At 42.5% G+C, this 19,185-nt stretch overlaps 1 protein-coding gene across 3 annotated transcripts in view; it reads right to left on the bottom strand.

The window, feature by feature from the left end:
* The window catches only part of TMEM87B (transmembrane protein 87B), a 51,166-nt gene extending 45,489 nt beyond the window's left edge, over positions 1 to 5,677 (bottom strand). For 2 of the 3 annotated variants that reach the window (XM_047852745.1, XM_047852744.1), the window contains exons 1-2: positions 5,303 to 5,675; positions 1,651 to 1,711 (exon numbers count right to left, since the gene is read on the bottom strand). In XM_047852745.1, coding sequence (XP_047708701.1) covers positions 1,651 to 1,711; positions 5,303 to 5,497 — 256 coding nt within the window. In that variant the 5' untranslated portion in view covers positions 5,498 to 5,675. Of the gene's footprint in view, positions 1 to 1,650; positions 1,712 to 5,302 lie in introns of all 3 variants that reach the window. The other variant, XM_047852746.1, reaches the window with a different exon arrangement.
* Positions 5,678 to 19,185: the final 13,508 nt, after the last annotated feature.

Here is a 19,185-nt window from a genome sequence, read left to right on the forward strand (position 1 = left end):
AGACCTCTCTCTCAGGGCGCCTGGGTGGCTCAGTCGATTAAGCGTCTGACTTCGGCTCATGTCACGATCTCACCCTTCCTGAGTTCGAGCCCTTTGTCAGGCTTTGTGGTGACAGCTCAGAGCCTGAAGCCTGCTTCAGACCTGCGTCTCCCTCTTTTTCTGCCCCTCCCCTGCTCATACTCCATCTCTCTTTCTCTCTCTCAAAAATAAACATTAAAAAAAAAAAAGAAAACCTCTCTCTCATCGGTGCTACTAGACACTGTCTGCTTTACTTAACTAAACCCTCACATATATATTTTTTATGCTTTTACTGTTAACTGTCTTCTGCCTCATTCTTTCTTTAGATATATTAATACCACTGTCTTGAGTGTGGTCTACTCTTAGCTGATCTCAGATATTAGGTATGATTTTTTAAAATCAGATTATGTGTTTCACTGGTCCATATCACTTTTTCCCCCCCATGTAATTTTTTTTTTGTCTGCAACAGTCTCCTAAGTCTTACTTGTCTAGCCACTGAAATCTGAATTCACTAAAGCAGTTAGATGCCAATTTTTTTTCCCCTCACCCACCTTGGACTTCAATTTCCTCTTACCAAGTTGTTATCACCACTGATGATCTAGGATATCAACGAACTGCTTTGAACCACCTCTGCTGTCTAGCTGATGGCTGGACATACAGCAGAATCACCCAACAAATGACCTGAGCGTACTGTGATAGAGAAAAGGGGCATGGCTTTGGATCCCCAGGAAGCCAATTTGCTTTACCCAACAAAAAACTACTCCTTATGCCAAAACTTTAACCTTGGTAGCCAATTTACCTAGTCAAGTTACTGGAAACACTAAGAGGAGTTGGACCACAGTAAATATGATCTGCTGTAAATTCATCAAAAATACTGAAAACCTTGGGTGGCTCAGTCGGTTAAGTGTCTGACTTCGGTTCAAGTCATAATCTCAGGGTTCGTGAGTTTCAGCCCCTCATCGGGCTTGCTGCTGTCAGCTGAAAGCCCACTTTGGACCCTCTGTCTCCTTCTCTCTTTGCTCCTCCCAAAATAAAACACTAAAAAAAAAAAAAAAAAAAAATCTATAAAAATGTAAAAAAATATTTTGAAAACCTCAAGATGTATGAGAACCTGGTAGTTCTCACACATTGGCATTTACATAGAGAACATAGTCCCCAACAAATAAGTTCACTTTCATAAGCTCTAAAATCCTAATTAAAATGTTAGTATGTAGTAATTTTTACTGTATTCTATGGTGATGGATATATTTATAAAAATTTCAGGGGCATAAAGGCTTTACCACAATCACGACATTTCATATACTCATAAAAGGAATTCATCTAGTTTTAAAAGCTGGGATTCAGAGTCAAATTTCACAGAAGCCTACTTTATTACACATTAATTTTAATTTTTAAAGAACGATTCATATTACATTTTTTGAGACAGGATCAGAGAAATGCATTCTTGAAAATAACCAAGTCTTCACTGAAACAAAAGAAACCCTGAAAATTTTAGAACCACTTAAAAACAAGTATTTAGCCTCGTTTAAAATATATATTAGTTTTAGTAACATACCAGTTTCTGTTATATTACATGAGGTTATTCATTTATAATGTACTGTTATGTTAATATTATTAGTTTATTGTACTTACCAGAAAACCTGATTTCTGTAGAGTTAAACACAGTTTTCCTAAATATCAAAGGTCCTGATTTCTAAAATGAAAACACAAGGAAATACAGAATAATCTAGTTAAAATTTTTTTCTCTATTCAGGAGTACAGTTTTACCCTGGAGAATATACAGTTCTAACTCTTGCACTCCTGTGACCAGAGTGATTTTTTAAAAATAATTTTTAAGTAATTTTTTAAAAATTAAAATAATTTTTAAAATCTGGTCATATCACCCACTTGCTTAAAATCCTGTTCCATGTATCTAACTCTCTACTACGCTCCGGAATGCCCCTGCCTCTAGCATCTCAGCGGGGGCCAGCATCACACAGAGGGTCAGGGCTGCTGTCTGCACCATCGCTGCCGCTTGGACAGGGGTCCTACCTGTGCATCTGCAGTTGCTCTCGCGATACTGGTATGAATGTACTTTTGATAAAACAACCATGCTTCTCCCTAACTGTGTCTTACAACAGACCGATTCTTACTGCCACTTATAGGTCCCTGCATAGTCAAAGTCCTGCCCGCCTGTTTTAGCACCTTTCACTCAGTGCTTCAAAAGCAGGATACTCCTTCCTGCCCTCAGGAACCTGAAAATTGACTGAAAAAACCCTTCTCTGTCACTTTCCTCATCTTGTTAGTGACTTCTTACCCTTCTCAGCCCAGTTCAAGAGTCCCTTCCTCAGGAAGTCTTCCTTGACGCTCCACACCAGGCCAGGCCTTCCCTTCCATGGTCTCTAGGACCCATCCTTCACAACCCTTGCCACAACTAAAACGAAATGATCTATCACTTAGTTATTTAATGAATGCCCTCACCAAGAATAAAAACGCTGTGAGAAGGGATTGTGTTCAATGAACAAGTGGTTAGGAACGAAAGAAAAAGGCTGATGACAGACAGCTCTTTCTTGATAGCCTCCCACCCCAACACAGTTTCAACAACAAAACCCCCAGCCCGGACCCCTCCTCTGAGCTCCGGATCCACCTACCCAACCGCCTCAAGGTCACGTCCACGAGGATGTTCAACAGACATTCCACACTAACCTGTCCTAAACCAGATACAGTCCTCTCTGCTCCTCGCCAACTCTTCCTACACTGCCCGTGTTGGCTGCAGGTGATACCATCTTCAGTCACCTCAGCCTTGGCTCCTTCCAGTCTCTCACCTCCATTGCCCAATCCCCAAAGCACGCCTACTTGATCTCACAAACACTTCCCAAATGCAGCTCTTCCTCTCCATCCCTGCCACCACTGCTCCAATTCAGGCTCTCAACATCTTCTGCCTACAGTTCTGCAATAGCTGGTATTTCTGCCCCAGATCTGAGCCTATAATTCATCCTGATACAGCAGCCGCAGTGACTGGTACTTATGTCTAAAATCCTTAATGGCTCTCCCTCATTCACACCCAAAATTTGTTCCTGGTGGCCTACTCCAACCTTTAAATGGGGTTTCTGTGAATCAGCAGGACCCTTTCGAAAACAGTTTTGAATTAGTTGACATGATAAAAAGATGGATTCTGGCTTCACATTTCAAAAAAGGAGACCTGGCAATTCTGTGCCTACACCGCCATATAATATCCACCTGCTGGAGCCGAATGGTAGCTGCCCTCTTCAGAAGAAGCATGTAATCTGTAGTCCACCGCTCTCCCCAGCATCCCCTCCAGTCCTAAATCTAGCTCACTGCACTAAATATCACTGGCCTCAGACCCTGCAGGTCCTGGAGTCTAGACCCCTAGCCATAGGCCCAGGGCCAAGCAAGCTCTGGAAGGTTTATGGTGGCCTGAGTCACTCTAACACTCCTACCAGAGCCTCACTCAGCAGAAACATTAAGAATTTCCTGCATCACTGCTGCTCTGCTCCCTCCTTCTTCCTCACTGAGGTAACATCTACTCATCTTTTAAGATCCAGCCAGGCACCAACTCTAGGAAGCGGGGTTAGGTGACCCCCTCAGTGCTCCAGCAATATCCTAAGAATGCTGCCGTGTAGGTAATCACTATTCATGAATCTGCTGTTCCTACTACTGTGTGAGCTTCTCGAGAGAAGGGACTGTTGTCTAAAATTCATCTTTGCAACAGCAGTGGCCAGCCAGTCTAATACCGAAGGTGCTCAAACTATTGGTTGACCTTTACAATCAAAAGAAGCACTGCTTGAGACATCTGCAGTACAGATCAATGAAAGGCTTGCTCTCCTTTCTTGTTCTGAAGGACAAGTTCCAACAACTTGAAATGGGGGGAAAAATCAGCCTACTCCCTGCAAAGCAGGGCTTCACAGACTGCTACTGACCTCACGTGGGATCCAAGGAAAAAATTACCTTCCTCATTCAGGAAGCAAAGTCATTCTTTCTGCAGGCCCTTTGGAGTTGCCCTGTTTAAAGTATAGTTGGCAAAGATCTTTACAGACACGGTCAAGGAGCTGAACAATCTGTGCACAGCTCATTCACTTCCAATATTGTCTACTCTTAGTCTCTATGATACTGTCATCCATTCACCAGAGAAGCAGCATGAACCCATGAGTGTAGCTCTTGGAGTTTCCTGTTTACTGTCCAGAGAAATTCAGTAATAGAGATGCACACATTATTATCACTGGTGCATATAATGAAGGACCCTGGAAGAAATGGTAGCACTGGGTCTTAAAAATTGAGAAAGAGACCAACTTTCCTTCCTGTATAGTTTCTATGCTGTAGGAAGTATTTGCAGCCTCTGGTACTAAATGTTTCTGGTTGAGTAAATCAAAATATAAGTTTTGCCTTTAGAACTTAGACATCATTTCAATGCATATGGAAAATAATCATCTCAAAACAGAGCTGGGTGAGTCATCTGACTCCAGAAAAGCAGGAGATAAGGCCTCTTCCTGATTTCCTGCCCCTCTTTAGCAAAATTTTCCAAAATGCTACTCTTGCCTCGCTCCTACATCATCTCATGCAACTACCAGATGCCAAGTTCTCAAATATCCTGCCCTGGAAAGGAAGTTTCCACACACTCATGCCTCCAGCCTAGCCTTTCAAACGCTCCTTAATCACACGTCCCACCCCATCTCCACACACACATTCCCCGAACTGTGACAGGAGCCCTCGAGAAATTCAGGAACCGCAGAAGAGGGAAAAGAGGGGTGGGGTAGCTCTCGCATTTAAAGAAGAAAACGAAAGCGGCGCACACACACTTTTTAAATTTGTGCTGAGAGCGAAGCCTGGGAAAGTCCTTCCAGTGGCCTCACGGGTGTGGCCCTCTGGCTGCACCCGGCCCGAGGTGGGGTCAAAAGGCAAAGATGCCGGCAGGAGTGCCAAGGAATCGGGGGGGCTCGGGTCTGAATAAACGACGACCTGATCTAACCAGAGCGCGTCAGAGCACAGCCAGGGGCCAGGACTTAGGGAAAGGCGATCCGCAGGAACAGCAGCAGCGCGCAGAAGGGAGAGCCGTCCCCGTGCACTAGCTTCACTGAGCTTCCCCACAGCCCAAGTCCAGCCGGAGGAGGGAGGTCTCCACGCCCGTTAACAGACGAAAGGCTCAGGGGGCGTATCAGAGACCCGAGCAGGCCCGGCAAAGACCAGATGAACAAGTCCAGGGCCCGGAACCGGGGTCTGAAGGAGTCCCGGCGAGGACCCTGAGGGCCCGAGACGCGCCACGCCTCTGTTTCGACATTCCACTTACGTCGCTGATCGTCGCTGCCCAGAGCCCGAGCTCGGGGACGGCGACCACAGCCGCCGGGGCCCAGCACAGGAGGCAGAGGGCGACGCGAAGCAGCGGGGTCCCGGCAAAGAGGCGGCGGCCGGGCGGGACCCGGGCTCCGATGCGGCAGGCGGCGGCCATCTTGACACGGAAGCCGCACCTGGCGCTCCTGGACATCCGCCACGCCCCGGGTCCGCACCTGGTGCGGCTCCGCCCCCGGGAGGCGGGTTCGGGTCGTGTGGTGTGGCTCCGACAGGGAGGTGGAGACGGGGTTTGGGCTTGGGCGGGGAGGCGCGGTTCGGACCCGGGAAGCGGAGCCCAGGAGTGGAGCTAGAAGGAGACAGAGCGCGGCAAGTGGGGGTAAGGGGTGGGAGGGGTGGGAGGGGTGGGAGGGGTGGGCGGGCCAGAGCGTGGAGGCGAGCTTCAGGGCCGGGCCGGAGTCGGGAGAAGAGCTGGGGGGCGGGACTATGGGGGGGGGGGGCCGGGAGGAGATACGAGTGGGGGCGGGGCTTGGGGCCGGGCCGGAGTGTGGAGGCGGGGCCGGGAGAACAGGCGGGGCGTGGGCGGGACCATTTTGGGGGCGGGACCGGCCCGGGGTGAAAGGTCAAGTTCCAGACTTCGCTATGGCTGTGGTCTGATGCTTAATGGAGAATACGGGATGGAGTTTCGTGCTTAAGTTTTCTGCTCCTTGTGTTTCAGTTTCTTGTATCCTATGCACGTGCCCCTATCCCAGTCCTCACAGCTCAAGGGAAACAAACTGTTCTCTTAATTCGTGGAAAGTGGTCTGGAAAGTACTTTGAAGTCAGGGTCAATTGAACCCAAGGCATTGTGTTGTAAGCATAACTTGGTAGCACAGTAGTAATTTTCAGACAAATACAGCCGCCTGATTACTTAAACCTAAAAGGACTTAAATTTGTCTTACTGTGTAGTTTGCCTAGCATTTTCGCCTTTGAAAGCTTGCTGTCAGAACTGCTTTATTATCAAATGTAAATAATGTCTAGAGGGAGAATACAATCCTCGATTAATACTGTTCTAATGTAAAATAGGACTGATTTACAGTCAAGAGGTTCTGTTTGCCTGATCAGTCACCCTCATTCACCCTAGTCACTTATTCAGCCAATCATTATTGAGGGTCTAGTCTAGAGAGGTTTGAGTTGAGAGTCTTGTGTATTTATAAATGTGAAGATTGAGGGGCGCCTGGGTAACTCGGTTAAGCATCTGATTTCGGCTCAGGTCATGATCTCACGGTCCGTGAGTTCGAGCCCCACGTCGGGCTCAGAGCCTGGAACCTGTAGCCTGTTTCAGATTCTGTGTCTGTTTCTCTGACCCTCCCCCGTTCATGTTCTGTCTCTCTCTGTCTCAAAAATAAATAAACATTAAAAAAAAACGATAAATGTGAAGATTGAATGTATGACAGTTCCTTTTCACAAGAATCTTGTGATTATATATCATATGTTTTTATTGTGTCAAATTTTTATTGTTTACTAATGCTTTGTATAGACAGACCCCTTGTTATGCAACCATCAAAATTCAAGGGCCCTAAGAAATAGGTTCCTAGAACACTAGCCAATCCTCACCAGTAGGTGGCACTAGCATTTTGAAGATATTTTACATAAAAATCGTGGCTTTGTAATCCTGAGTTTTTAGCGTCCAATTGATGATGCTACAGATACCTCTAATTTAAATCATTAGAACCTTAATTCAGGCAACATATATTATGTACCTTAGTGCTAGGTATTGTACATTTGTACAGATTGCTGGCAATTGACTTAGCAAGGATTTTACATTATTAAAGAACAAGTACTTTTATTTGTCATTTAGATTTTGTGGCTATTCTATTAAAACCTAGTTTCCAAGGCAGATTAGAACTACTGTCATTGACTTGAGCAAATCAAGCAGCACTGGTATCTCCTACATCCAAGGCATTACCTGGTCAGGGATAAGATCAGTACGGCATAGTCTCTGTCATCACTGTGAGGCTGTAAAATTATAAAAAGATGTGCACATGTAAAAAGCCAATAATACAAGGCAGAATGGGTAAAGCCTTGAACTGTGGATATCAAAGGTATACAGGGGTAAGTTGGTTATTTTTTTCAAGAGTCCTTATCTTTTAGCGATTTCCTTCATACGAGTTTGCCCAGAAGCAGACCCTGAGATAAAAATTTGAGTAGTAGTTCATTTGGGAGGTGCAGCACCAGCAGGGGAGTGTTATGGGCTGAATTTTTCATCCAAATTTCATATGCTAAAGTCTTAACCCCAATACCTCAGAACGTGACTGTCTTTGGAGATAGGGCCTTTAAAGAGGTAATTAAGGTAAAAATGAGGTTGTATAGGTGGGCCCTACTACAGTATGATTGGTGTCCTTATAAGAAGAGGAGATTAGGACACACACACACACACACACGCACGCACGCACACACACACAGAGACCACGTGAAGACACAGGGAGAAGACAGCCATCTATAAGCCCAGAAGAGAGGGGCACCTGGGTGGCCTAGTCGGTTGAGCATCTGACTTCGGCTCAGGTCATGATCTCTCAGTTTGTGAGTTTGAGCCCCGTGTCGGAACCCCGTGTCAGAACCCCGTGTCAGAGCCCTGTGTCAGGCTCTGTGCTGACAGTGCAGAGCCTGGAGCCAGCTTCAGATTCTGTCTCCCTCTCTCTGCCCCTTCCCCGCTCATGCTCTGTCTCTCTGTCTCTCAAAAATGAATAAACATTAAAAAAATTTTTTTTATAAGCCCAGAAGAAAGATTCAGAAGAAACTAACCCTGCTGACATCTTGAACTCTGACACCTTGATGTCAGACTTCTAGCTTCTAGAATCATGAGAAAATACATTATGTTAAGTCGCCCAGTCTGTGGTACTTCGTTATGGCAGCCCTGGAAAACTGATACAGGGAGTGAGCAAATCTGCCAGGGAGGGGATATAGTTAATAAATGGGGCATTATCACATCAGCTACTACTGTGGGCAAAGGGAACACAGTCCCATTGAGAAACTTGGGAGAAAGATGTGAAGCACAAGCCTCAGAATCACCTCACACAAGGGATGAAGGAGCTGAGATATTTACATATTTACACCTGTTAGTCTTTGGTTAGGGTCTGCCCCTGGGAGGGCACCAAAGAGACTGCAGTTCCAGGCTGCTGTGAGTGGGGCACAGTAGTTTTCCCCACTTTTGAGGAAAGCCTTTAAGCAAAGAGATGCTAGAGTCAGTTCAGGCACACTGAAGTGAAAAGATAGGAGGAATATGGGGAGGGCACTGACAGGGATCACTGCAGAAATTCACCCTAAAATACTAACATCAGTGTCCATGATGTCTGGGATTTGCTTTAAAATAATACAAGAGGGAGAGAAATGAGTGGGGATACAGATAAAATAAGATTGGCCACGAGTAGACCATTTCCTAAAACGTGGAGATGATGCATGACCCTCCTGCCTACTTTTGTGTAAGTTTAAAATTTTCCATAATAAAACGTTTTGTAAAAGGTACATTAGAGACCTCTGCTAGCTAGAGCAGTAGGGACCAAATTTACATTCCTGCCTAAAACAACAACAACAAACAGACCAAATATGTGAAACAACAGTTTCCAAGACTCTGGACATCAGGCAATGGACAATTATTCCTAAGGAAAAAAAAAGAAAGGTGGGCCCTATGATTGGTTTGCTTACTAGCTTAAGAAAGTTTCCAGGCCACAATACAGGGAGGAGAAACTAAAGCAGAGCCTGGCAGATTCTCAGAGTTTAGAAGACTCAGCTAGGAGTCCAATGTGAGTAAGGCAGTTAGTTGGTAGGACTCAATATGGTGAGGAGACAGCTGTACAATGAGGGAATCTTGAGATCTAGAGAAGGTCCTCCTCAAATCTTCAGCAGAGAACTGCTCTACACATGAAGAAACTGCCTGAGGCCAAGGAAAGATTCACCAAAAAGAATAAGAAGGAACAGTACTAGAAAGGGCTGGGAAAAGTGCCTGTCCTGATCAGCTAACCTCGGAAATTTTATAATTTATAGGGCAATTGTCTAGAGTACTCAAAAGTGTTTTGCCCCAATGGTGGGGAGTAATTAACCCTAGATTAAACATGGTTCTTCAGCCCAATTAACAAATCTTAAAAGCAGGACCCAAAAGGTTAGTTTCCAAGTAACTGTATCCTAGAACAAAGCTCAAGGATTATTTATAGGTATATAAAAATCTCCAGCACCCTAGAAGGTCAAATCACAATATCTGTCATCCAACTAAATTCTTGGCAAAGAATTAGGAAAATATAAGATGTAAGGAGGAGAAAAAAAATCAATTGAAACTGACCTAGAACTGACACATATGTCAGAATGAGCAGAAAAGGATATTAAAAGTCATTGTAACTTAATTCCATATGTTCAAAAGTTAAGTAGAGACATGGAAAATAGAAAAAAGACCAAATTAAGTTTCTAGTAATGCAAAATACAGCATGTGAGATAAAAAAAAATAGACTGGGTGGGATTAATGGCATATTGACTACTGCAGAAGGGAATATTAGTGAACTCGAAGACACAGGAATAAAAACGAATCAAAATCTCAGAAAAGAAAAAGAATGAAAAAAAAATTAAACATCAGTAAGCAGTGAGCATAAGTGAGTAGTCAAGTGGCCCAATATATGTGCAATTGGAATCCCAAAAGAAGGGAGAGTCAGAAAAAATTTTTGAATAAATAATGGCTGAAGTTTTCTCAAACTTGGTAAAAACTATAAACTCACAGATCCAAGAAGATCAATTAAGGCCAAACGAAAGAAATCCAAAGATGACACCAAAGCATATCTTAAGCAAATTGCATACAATCAGTGATAAAAAAAAAAAATCTTAAAAGCAGAAAAAAAGGACATGTTAAATACAAAAAACAAAGTGATAAGAATGACACAAATTTCTTGTAGAAACAATAAAAAAAAGACAATGGAGAAACATTTTTAAAAGAATTGAAAGAAAAAAAATCTTTGAATCTAGAAGTCAGTACTCAGCAGAAATATCTTTCAAAAACAAGAGGCATAGTCATTTTCAGATTTAAAAAGCTGTAGAAATTCATCATAAGACCAGCCTGAGAAAAAATGTCTAGAAGATGATTCCAGATAGAATACTGGATTCACACAAAGGAATAAAAAGCAGTGGAAATGGTAACAACATGTAAATATGTAAGATCTTTCCGTATTATTGGAATATCTTTAACAGTTATTTTACTATTTAAACAAATATAATAATATCACCTTGGATTTATCACATGTGTGAAATAAAATCCATGCAGTAATAGCATAAAGTCCAGGAAGGGAGAAATGGAAATATATTATTGTATGGGTTTTACACTATATTAATACAATTTTTTTTAATGTTTATTTATTTTTGAGAGAGACAGAGAGAGCATTAGCAGGGGAGGGGGAGGGGTAGAGACAGAGGGAGATACAGAATCTGAAGCAGGCTCCAGGCTCTGAGCTGTCAGCACAGAACCTGATGTGGGGCTCAAAATCACAAACTGTGAGATCATGACCTGACCCAAGTCGGTCGCTTAACTGACTGAGCCACCCAGTGCCCCTATACTATATTTTATTTTATTTTATTTTTTTAATTTTTTTTAACGTTTATTTATTTTTGAGACAGAGAGAGACAGAGCATGAACAGGGGAGGGGCAGAGAGAGAGGGAGACACAGAATCGGAAGCAGGCTCCAGGCTCTGAGCCATCAGCCCAGAGCCCGACCTGGGGCTCGAACTCACGGAGGGTGAGATTGTGACCTGAGCCGAAGTTGGATGCTTAACCGATTGAGCCACCCGGGTGCCCCTATACTATATTTTAAATGATATATCACTTGAACAGAGACTGTGATAAATTACGCATATAACTACCAATCTTAAAATAATTACTAGAAGAATAAAAACAGTTATAGCTAATAAATCATGATGGGAGGTAAAATGGAATCATAAAAAATGTTTGATTATTCCAAAAGAAGGCAGAAAGAGTAGAAAAAGGGAATAAAGAACAGGTAGGACAAATACAAAACAAATTGCAAGATGGCTGATTGAAACTCTACCATATCAATAATCATATTAGATGTTAATGGTCTAATTATTTTAATTAAAAGACAGTGATGTCAGATTGGTTGAAAAAAATCCAACTATATGCTGCCTATAAGAGAGGCACCTTAAATATAAAAACACAAATAGGTTAAAATTGAAAAGAATGAAAAATTATAAGATATTCCAGGAAAGCTGGAATGACTATATTAACATCAGGCAAAGTAGATTTCACAGCAGAACATATTATGAGGGATATAATGAAGGTAATTTTATAATGATAAAGGGGTCACTTCACTGGAAAGACACAACAATTCTACATACTTATGCACCTAATAACAGAGTTTAAGATGAGTGAAGGAAAAACTAGTTGGAAATCTATAAAAATCCATAATTATTGTTATCCCAAAAAGAAACCCTGAATCCATTAGCAGTCACTTTTTGTTTCCTCCTCCCCCAGCCCCTGGCAAACATTAATCTACTTTCTGTCTCTATGGATTTGCCTATTCTGGATATTTTACATAAATGGAATCACACAATATGTGGTTCTTTGTAATTAGCTTCTTTCACTTAGCATATTTTCAGAGTTAATCCACACTGCATCATGTATCAGTATACTATGGCTGAATACTATTCCATGGTATAGATATCCCACATTTTGTTTATCCATTCATCATACACTGATGAACATTTAGGTTGTTTCCACCTTTTGGCTATCATGAATAGCACTACTATGAATATTTATGTATAAGTTTTTGTGTGAACATGTTTTCAATTCTCTTGGGTATACACCTAGGAATGCAATTCATGGGTTATATGGTAAATCTATGTTTTAACTTTTTGAGGCACTGCCAAACTATTTTTTAAAGCAGCTGTACTATTTTGTAATCTCATCAGCAATGTTTGAGGGTTCCAATTTCTCCACATCCTTACCAACACTTGTTATTATCTTTCTTTTAGATTATAGCCATTCTAGTGGCTGCAAGGTGGTATCTCACTGTTGTTGTTTTTAAAGATTTTATTTGTAAGTAATCTCTATACCCAATGTGGAGTTGGAACTCACAACCCTGAGATCAAGAATCACATGCTCCACCAAGAGGGCTAGCCAGGCACCCCTCACTGTGGTTTTGATTTGCATTTACATGACTAAAGATGTTGAATATCTTTTCATGTGCTCATTGATCATTATATATCTTCTTAAGAAAATATATATTCAAATCCTTTGCCCCTTTAAAACTTGTTTTCTTTCCCTTTTAAAAGTTAGAATTTTTTACGGGGTGCCTTGGTGGCGCAGTCGGTTAAGCGTCCGACTTCAGCCAGGCCACGATCTCGCGGTCCGTGAGTTCGAGCCCCGCGTCAGGCTCTGGGCTGATGGCTCAGAGCCTGGAGCCTGTTTCCGATTCTGTGTCTCCCTCTCTCTCTGCCCCTCCCCTGTTCATGCTCTGTCTCTCTCTGTCCCAAAAATAAATAAATGTTGAAAAAAAATTAAAAAAAAAAAAGTTAGAATTTTTTTTTATTGTTGAGTTGTAAGAATTGTTTCTATTGTTTCTAGATACAAGTCCCTTTTTATCCAGCATAATGATCTCTGTCTTTTCAATCAGAATATTTAATCCATTCACATTTAGTGAACTCCTTATCACTGGCTAAACAAGAAACACTGAATGCAGGGCAGACTTATAAATTTCCTGAACTTGGAATATATTCTCCAAGCTGCACACAAATCAATAAACAAAAGGTGGAGGCTTTAATGGCTCAAGATGTTCAAGTACAACACTGACCAAAGGCTGACTTATTACTAAGCCATGCTGACTCAGAGGTGATCTCTTAAAAGCCAGGCTTAAAAATGAAAACAAGAATAATGTTTAAAAAGTAAATAAGCAGAGACATCAGTGGTCAAACACTGCAGGAGAAATACAGTCTACAGGATTAATTCAGGCAAGCACCTGGTTGGCTCAGTTGGAGGAGCATGTGACTCTTGATCTTAGGGTTGTGGGTTTGAGCCCCACACTAGGTGCAGAGATTACTTAAACAAATAAAACATCAAAAAAAAAAAAAAAAGAAAACAGTGATGACAATCACTTCTGGAAGGAGGGACAAATTAGAATCTATAGTTGCTATAATATATGATCTGAAATAGCCAGTTTCAATAAAAAATATGTGAAACATGAAAATAAACAATAAAGTTAGCTCATACATAGGAAAAAAAAAAGTAGTCAATAGAAATTGTCCCTAAAGAGACCCAGACAAAAAATTTAGCAGACACTTTATTATTTTAAAAAGTGTCTATTTAGATAAAACTCAAAATCAAATAGAGAATATGAACGAAGAAATACAAGTTATTAAAAGAACCAAATGGCACTTCCGGAGTTAAAAGTAGATTACTGAGGGGTGCCTCACTGGCCTAGTCTATAGAGCATGTGACTTTTGATCTCAGAGTCATTGTGAGTCCAAGCCCCACGTTGGGGGTAGGGTTTACTTCAAAAATATAAGGGGCACCTGGGTGGTTCTGTTGGTTAAGGCTCTGACTTCAGCTCAGGTCATGATCTCATGGTTAATGAGTTCAAACCCCACATCAGGTACTGTGCTTACAGCTCAGAGCCTGGAGCCTGTTTCAGATTCTGTGCCTCCCTCTCTCTCTCTCTCTCTCTCTGTCTCTGTCTCTCTCTCTCCCTGCCCCTCCCCCACTCACACTCTGTCTCTGTCTCTCTCTCAAAAAAATAAACATTTAAAAATAAAATAAAATAAAAAGTACAGTTACTGAGATGAAAAACTCTCTAGAAGGACTCAACAGCAGATGTGAGCTGGCAGAAGAGAGAATCAGCAAATTTGAAGATAGATCATTAGAGACAGTCTAATCTGAAGTACAGGAAGAAAAAGATTTAGAGAACTACGAAATTATGTCACAAGAAATTATTTTCTATCTTTGGGGAAACAATGTTAAAAGAGGCCATAGGACTCATGGCATTAGAGAAGCAGCCTACGTTCCCTTGAACTGCTCAGACCATTTGTGGTATAATGGAATTTTGGTTTTCAAACTCCAATGGATGGCCCTTTAATTTTAAGTTTTAAGGGGCAGGGCCTTAGAGCCTACTTCCAGGGAAAGCCCTTGCTCTCTAGTTCTTAGGTTTGTTAGAGCCCAAACAACATCTGCAGGCTTGGCTTCAACAAAATGTGCAAGTCAGAGCATTCTGAAGAATATTCTTTAAAAGAAAGTATTCATTTGAAGCCATGCGTTCCCTCCCCTGGACTGTTATCAAGACAGCAAGGCTGTTCCTTGCAAATCCCAATGTCCAGAAAAGAGCCTTCTTCTCAGTAAATGGATGAATTTATTATATGCGTCCTCACCGGACACTTGTTTGAGAACACAGTCTTGGTTAGAATTTATAATTATGCAGTTTCAATAAATCTACTAATTAATTAAGATGCTTGTACCCTTGAGGTAGGAAGGGTTAATATATAGAACTCTCAAGTTGGTCTTTCAAGTATCTATACATGGAATCCCATTTCAATAGAAGATATTGTATATGAAAATATTCTGAAGTAGTGGTCTTGGGGTTACAGCTTCTAGAAATAATCATTACATTTAAATACAATTAATTTAAGCAATTAAGACATGCTTAAGTTAAATAGATGATGGGCAGTTTCATTTCTGTTCTGGGAGCTTTAAAAGAGAGAAGATAAAACCTACATATAGAAACACTGGGCATTACTGAAGTGTTTGTTATCGAAAACAAAACTTCCCGTTTTCCCACTTGTCATCCAAGGTAACTAAATGTCTTTAGAGAAGTTAAGTTGCTGTCATAGCTGGTTTACTTTTGGGCCAATTATTTTCCCATTGACTCAGCAGAAGTTCCTACTTGTTTTTGCCATTGACCAGAAGTCACAAAGGTCTTAACTTTCATGAATCAGGATTAGTCTGGCCACAGTCATTCTGATTTGCAAGATAAGAGACTGTGGTTTGGCTTGTTTCCTGAGCAGGAACTTCTGCTTGGTCTGGAGTCACGGAGGCAGAGGAAGAGTCTCTCCATCCCCGGAGGGCACTTGGACCCACCCCAGGTCCCCAAATCTTGTCCATAAGGCCACTACTGCTTGCCATACTCATATATAGGGAGGGATGAGCACTGAGGCTCACAAGTAACCAAACTCCAGGATGAGATGGACAGAAGAGGAACTTCTGGGCATCAGGATGCAGAGAGTTGCCTTTGAGCCCAAGAGCCACTTGAGGTGAGGGATGATGGCCAACTTCCTTCACTCTGCCAACTTCTGCAACTCTGTGCATCCCTGGCGATGATGAAATTATTTTATTTTTGAGCTAGTTTGTGTTATTTTGGAAGGAGTTGATAACATAATCAGGGAAAAGATTTCTAGTATGACAAATGGTGAGTTTGTACTGCATAAAAAATGAAATTGGGAGAAGCTTCTAATTGGGGAAATTCTCTAGTAAGTATAAAGTTCTTTCAAAGACCTTGCTTTCTCCCCTTCCTACATAACCACCTACGGGGTTGCAGAGAAGGTACTTCTATCTTTACTCTCCAGGAGAGCCAAGTGACCTGCCCAGACTGTTCAAGGAGTACTCACTCATACGACTAGTTTCCTTCCAGCCTTTGCCATTGGCTGCATGGCCCAGCTCATGAGGTTCTTTTTTTTTTTTTTTTTAATTTTGAGAGAGAGCGAAAGTACGAGAAGGGCAGGGGCAGAGAGACAGAATCTGAAGCAGGCTCTAGGCTCTGAGCTGTCAGCAAAGAGCCCAACATGGGGCTCAAACTTGTGAACCATGAGATCATGACCTGGGCTGAAGTCGGACGCTTAACTGACTGAGCCACCCGAGTGTTCCTCAGCTCATGAGGTTCTGATCTTCACTTTTCTCTACTCAGAAAACAAACAAGAAAGCAAAGCAAAACAAAACAAAAAAAAAACCAGGAAAAGGTAAAAGGGAAGGAAAGGATAGAAAGGAAGAGAAGGGAAAGGAAGGGAAGGAAAGGAAGAAGGGGTGGAGGAGGAAGGCAAGAAAAACCCTCACAAGGCAGAGCTCATCCCAACCTGTAGGTCACGAGTATTTCTGGTATTTGTTTATTTGTCTTGCCCTCTTGACCTCCCCAGCCCTGTCCCAGCTGGCGGAAGACAATGACCCAATTTGTTTCTGTTTTCTCTCCCCCTCTTTGGCCCATCAAGAGCCACTTTACAAAAGTAATTTGAGTTTATAAAAAAGGGAATTTAAAAGGCTATTTTCAGTTCATGCTCAGGAGACCGTACAAGAGTTTCCTAATGATTGGGTCCTCTGAAAGTTAGTTCTTTCAGAACTTTGAAACATTCGAATGTGGCTAAGAAGAACCACTGTGTTTCCAAAGTTCTCAGTGAGGAGACTGAAATGCCTGAATAATGGTAGTTAGTTTCATTCCCCTCATGGGAAGAGGAAGCTGAGATGGGAGGGTGATGCCCATCACATCCCATTTAATCAAGGACCTGGTGCACTGTTGTGGGTTGGATGAAGTGAGTTTCTCTGCTGTGTTTGTTGATGTCTCAAGAAAAGCCAGAAGTCACAGCTTGCTCACTTCTCTGCGCTATTCTGTAGTAGAACTGGTCCAGGCTTCTCAGCCTTTCTCAAGCCACGTGGCCTATACCGAGCAAACTGGACAGGATTTGGAGGGCTGTGCAATTTAATGAGCTATTTATTATATATTTGTTTACACTGTACCATTAAAGTTAAGAAATATAAAACACTAAGTATATTAATTTAGATATTTCATATTAAATTTATATGAAACTTCCAAGTAACAGTTTTTCAGTTTGCTTATTTATCTTACAGATGTGGACATAACCTTTATAGATTGAAGTTTTAATTTTTTTAAGTTCTTGATCAGTTCCTGATCAAGAACTTAATGATGAGCCATTCACATTCTTTTAATTTTTTTTTAAGTTTATTTATTTTTGAGAGAGAGAGACACACACAGAGAGTGCGAGCGGGGGAAGGGCAGGAAGAGAGAGAGAGAGAGAGAGAGAGAGGAGGAGACACAGAATCTGAAGCAGGCTCCAGGCTCTGTACTGATAGCACAGAACCTGACGTGCGTCTCGAACTCATGAGCTGCAAGATCATGACCTGAGCCGAAGTCTGACGCTTAACCAACTGAGCCACCCAGGCACCTCCCTTCACACTGTTGATAGTCACCGTCAATAAGAAACTTCGTTTGCACAAGTAGGTCATAAAAATTTTTTATTGATTGATTGATTGATTGATTGATTTTTTTTTTTTCAACGTTTATTTATTTTTGGGACAGAGAGAGACAGAGCATGAATGGGGGAGGGGCAGAGAGAGAGGGAGACACAGAATCGGAAACAGGCTCCAGGCTCTGAGCCATCAGCCCAGAGCCCGACGTGGGGCTCGAACTCACGGACCACGAGATCGTGACCTGGCTGAAGTCGGACGCTTAACCGACTGCGCCACCCAGGCGCCCCTTTATTGATTTTTTTAAATAACCATTCCAAAATTTCTAACAATAGAAATTATCTTTATAGGCTCTAACAGCCTTTTTTTTTTTCTTTTTGCTCTTTCACTGATAAAATGTGATGCTGGCATTTTCTATAACAATGCAGATCCTTTTCAAACCCTCAGAACTTTCTTGTATAGAGCATTGCACAGTAACAGTGAAGCTGGCTCCCGTTGGAGACTGCAGCTCCTGGGTTGGCAGCTGGGGCAAGGATCCGGGCTGGGCACAGGACAGGCGCTAAGCCTCACAGGCTGCGGTGGCTTGGGGCGGCTGCTCACAAGTGGGGAGCAACAGGCCTGAGGGACCAGTGCTCACACTGCATCAGTCTACTGCCTTCACCAGCAGAGGGAGTTAGGTTCTCTGTGCCTCAGCCTGCCCATCTGGAAAATGGGGATAATAGCAGTACCTACCAGCCGGGGTTGTTTTCAGGATTGAATGAGTCCTATGTGTGGCCACAGAGTAAGCGCTACCTGTGTGTTTACTAGCTAAAATGAAAAGGTCGAGAGCCTCTGAAACAAACCCCTAAATCATGTGCAGAGCCAGCCAGAATCAGATTACTGAGTTCTGAAATCCCAGCTCTACCACCCTCTAGATGTGGGCCATAGCGCGTCAATCAATGTTTCCAGCCTCGGTTTCCTGGTCCATACATGATAATGGCATTGCTACGTATGGTAGTGATATCCAGATTAAATAGGGCAGTTCACATAAAGTGCCTGAAACACAGCAAGTGCTCAACCAACAACCGCTGTCATGACATAGCAGAGCCAGGCTGTGAACTCACAGATACTGAGTTCTAAGCCTGTTCCTTGCCCACTGCCCGGGTCCACCTCCCGTAAGTTGTGACTCCCAAACGGAAAAGTGTTTTACCTGTCAGACTCTCTTCCATAAGTTATTTTTAATCTTTCCACTCAGATTGTAGTTGTCAACGCTTTAGTATATTTTGTTTTTCTTTTTAAGTTTTTTTTTTTAATGTTTTTATTTATTTTTGAAACAGAGAGAGACAGAACATGAGCAGGGGAGGGGCAGAGAGAGGGGGAGACACAGAATCTGAAGCGGGCTCTAGGCTCTGAGCTGTCAGCACAGAGCCCGACGCAGGGCTTGAACTCACGAGCTGTGAGATCATGACCTGAGCTGAAGTCGGACGCTCAACCGACTGAGCCACCCAGGCACCCCAGTATATTTTGTTTTTCATCCTTGGACTCTGGAGTGGTTTTTCCATATCTTTCCAGAACAATGCCAAAGTGGGTCAAAGCAATTGCATCGAGGACCAGCCATTAAGGGAATTTCTCTGCAGAGGCATGGAGGCCACTGGTCGGTGACCAATGTCTTTCAAGTAAGTACAACACACCCTTCCTCA

Source organism: Prionailurus viverrinus, chromosome A3 (assembly GCF_022837055.1).
Source record: "Prionailurus viverrinus isolate Anna chromosome A3, UM_Priviv_1.0, whole genome shotgun sequence".
Lineage (NCBI taxonomy): Eukaryota > Metazoa > Chordata > Mammalia > Carnivora > Felidae > Prionailurus > Prionailurus viverrinus.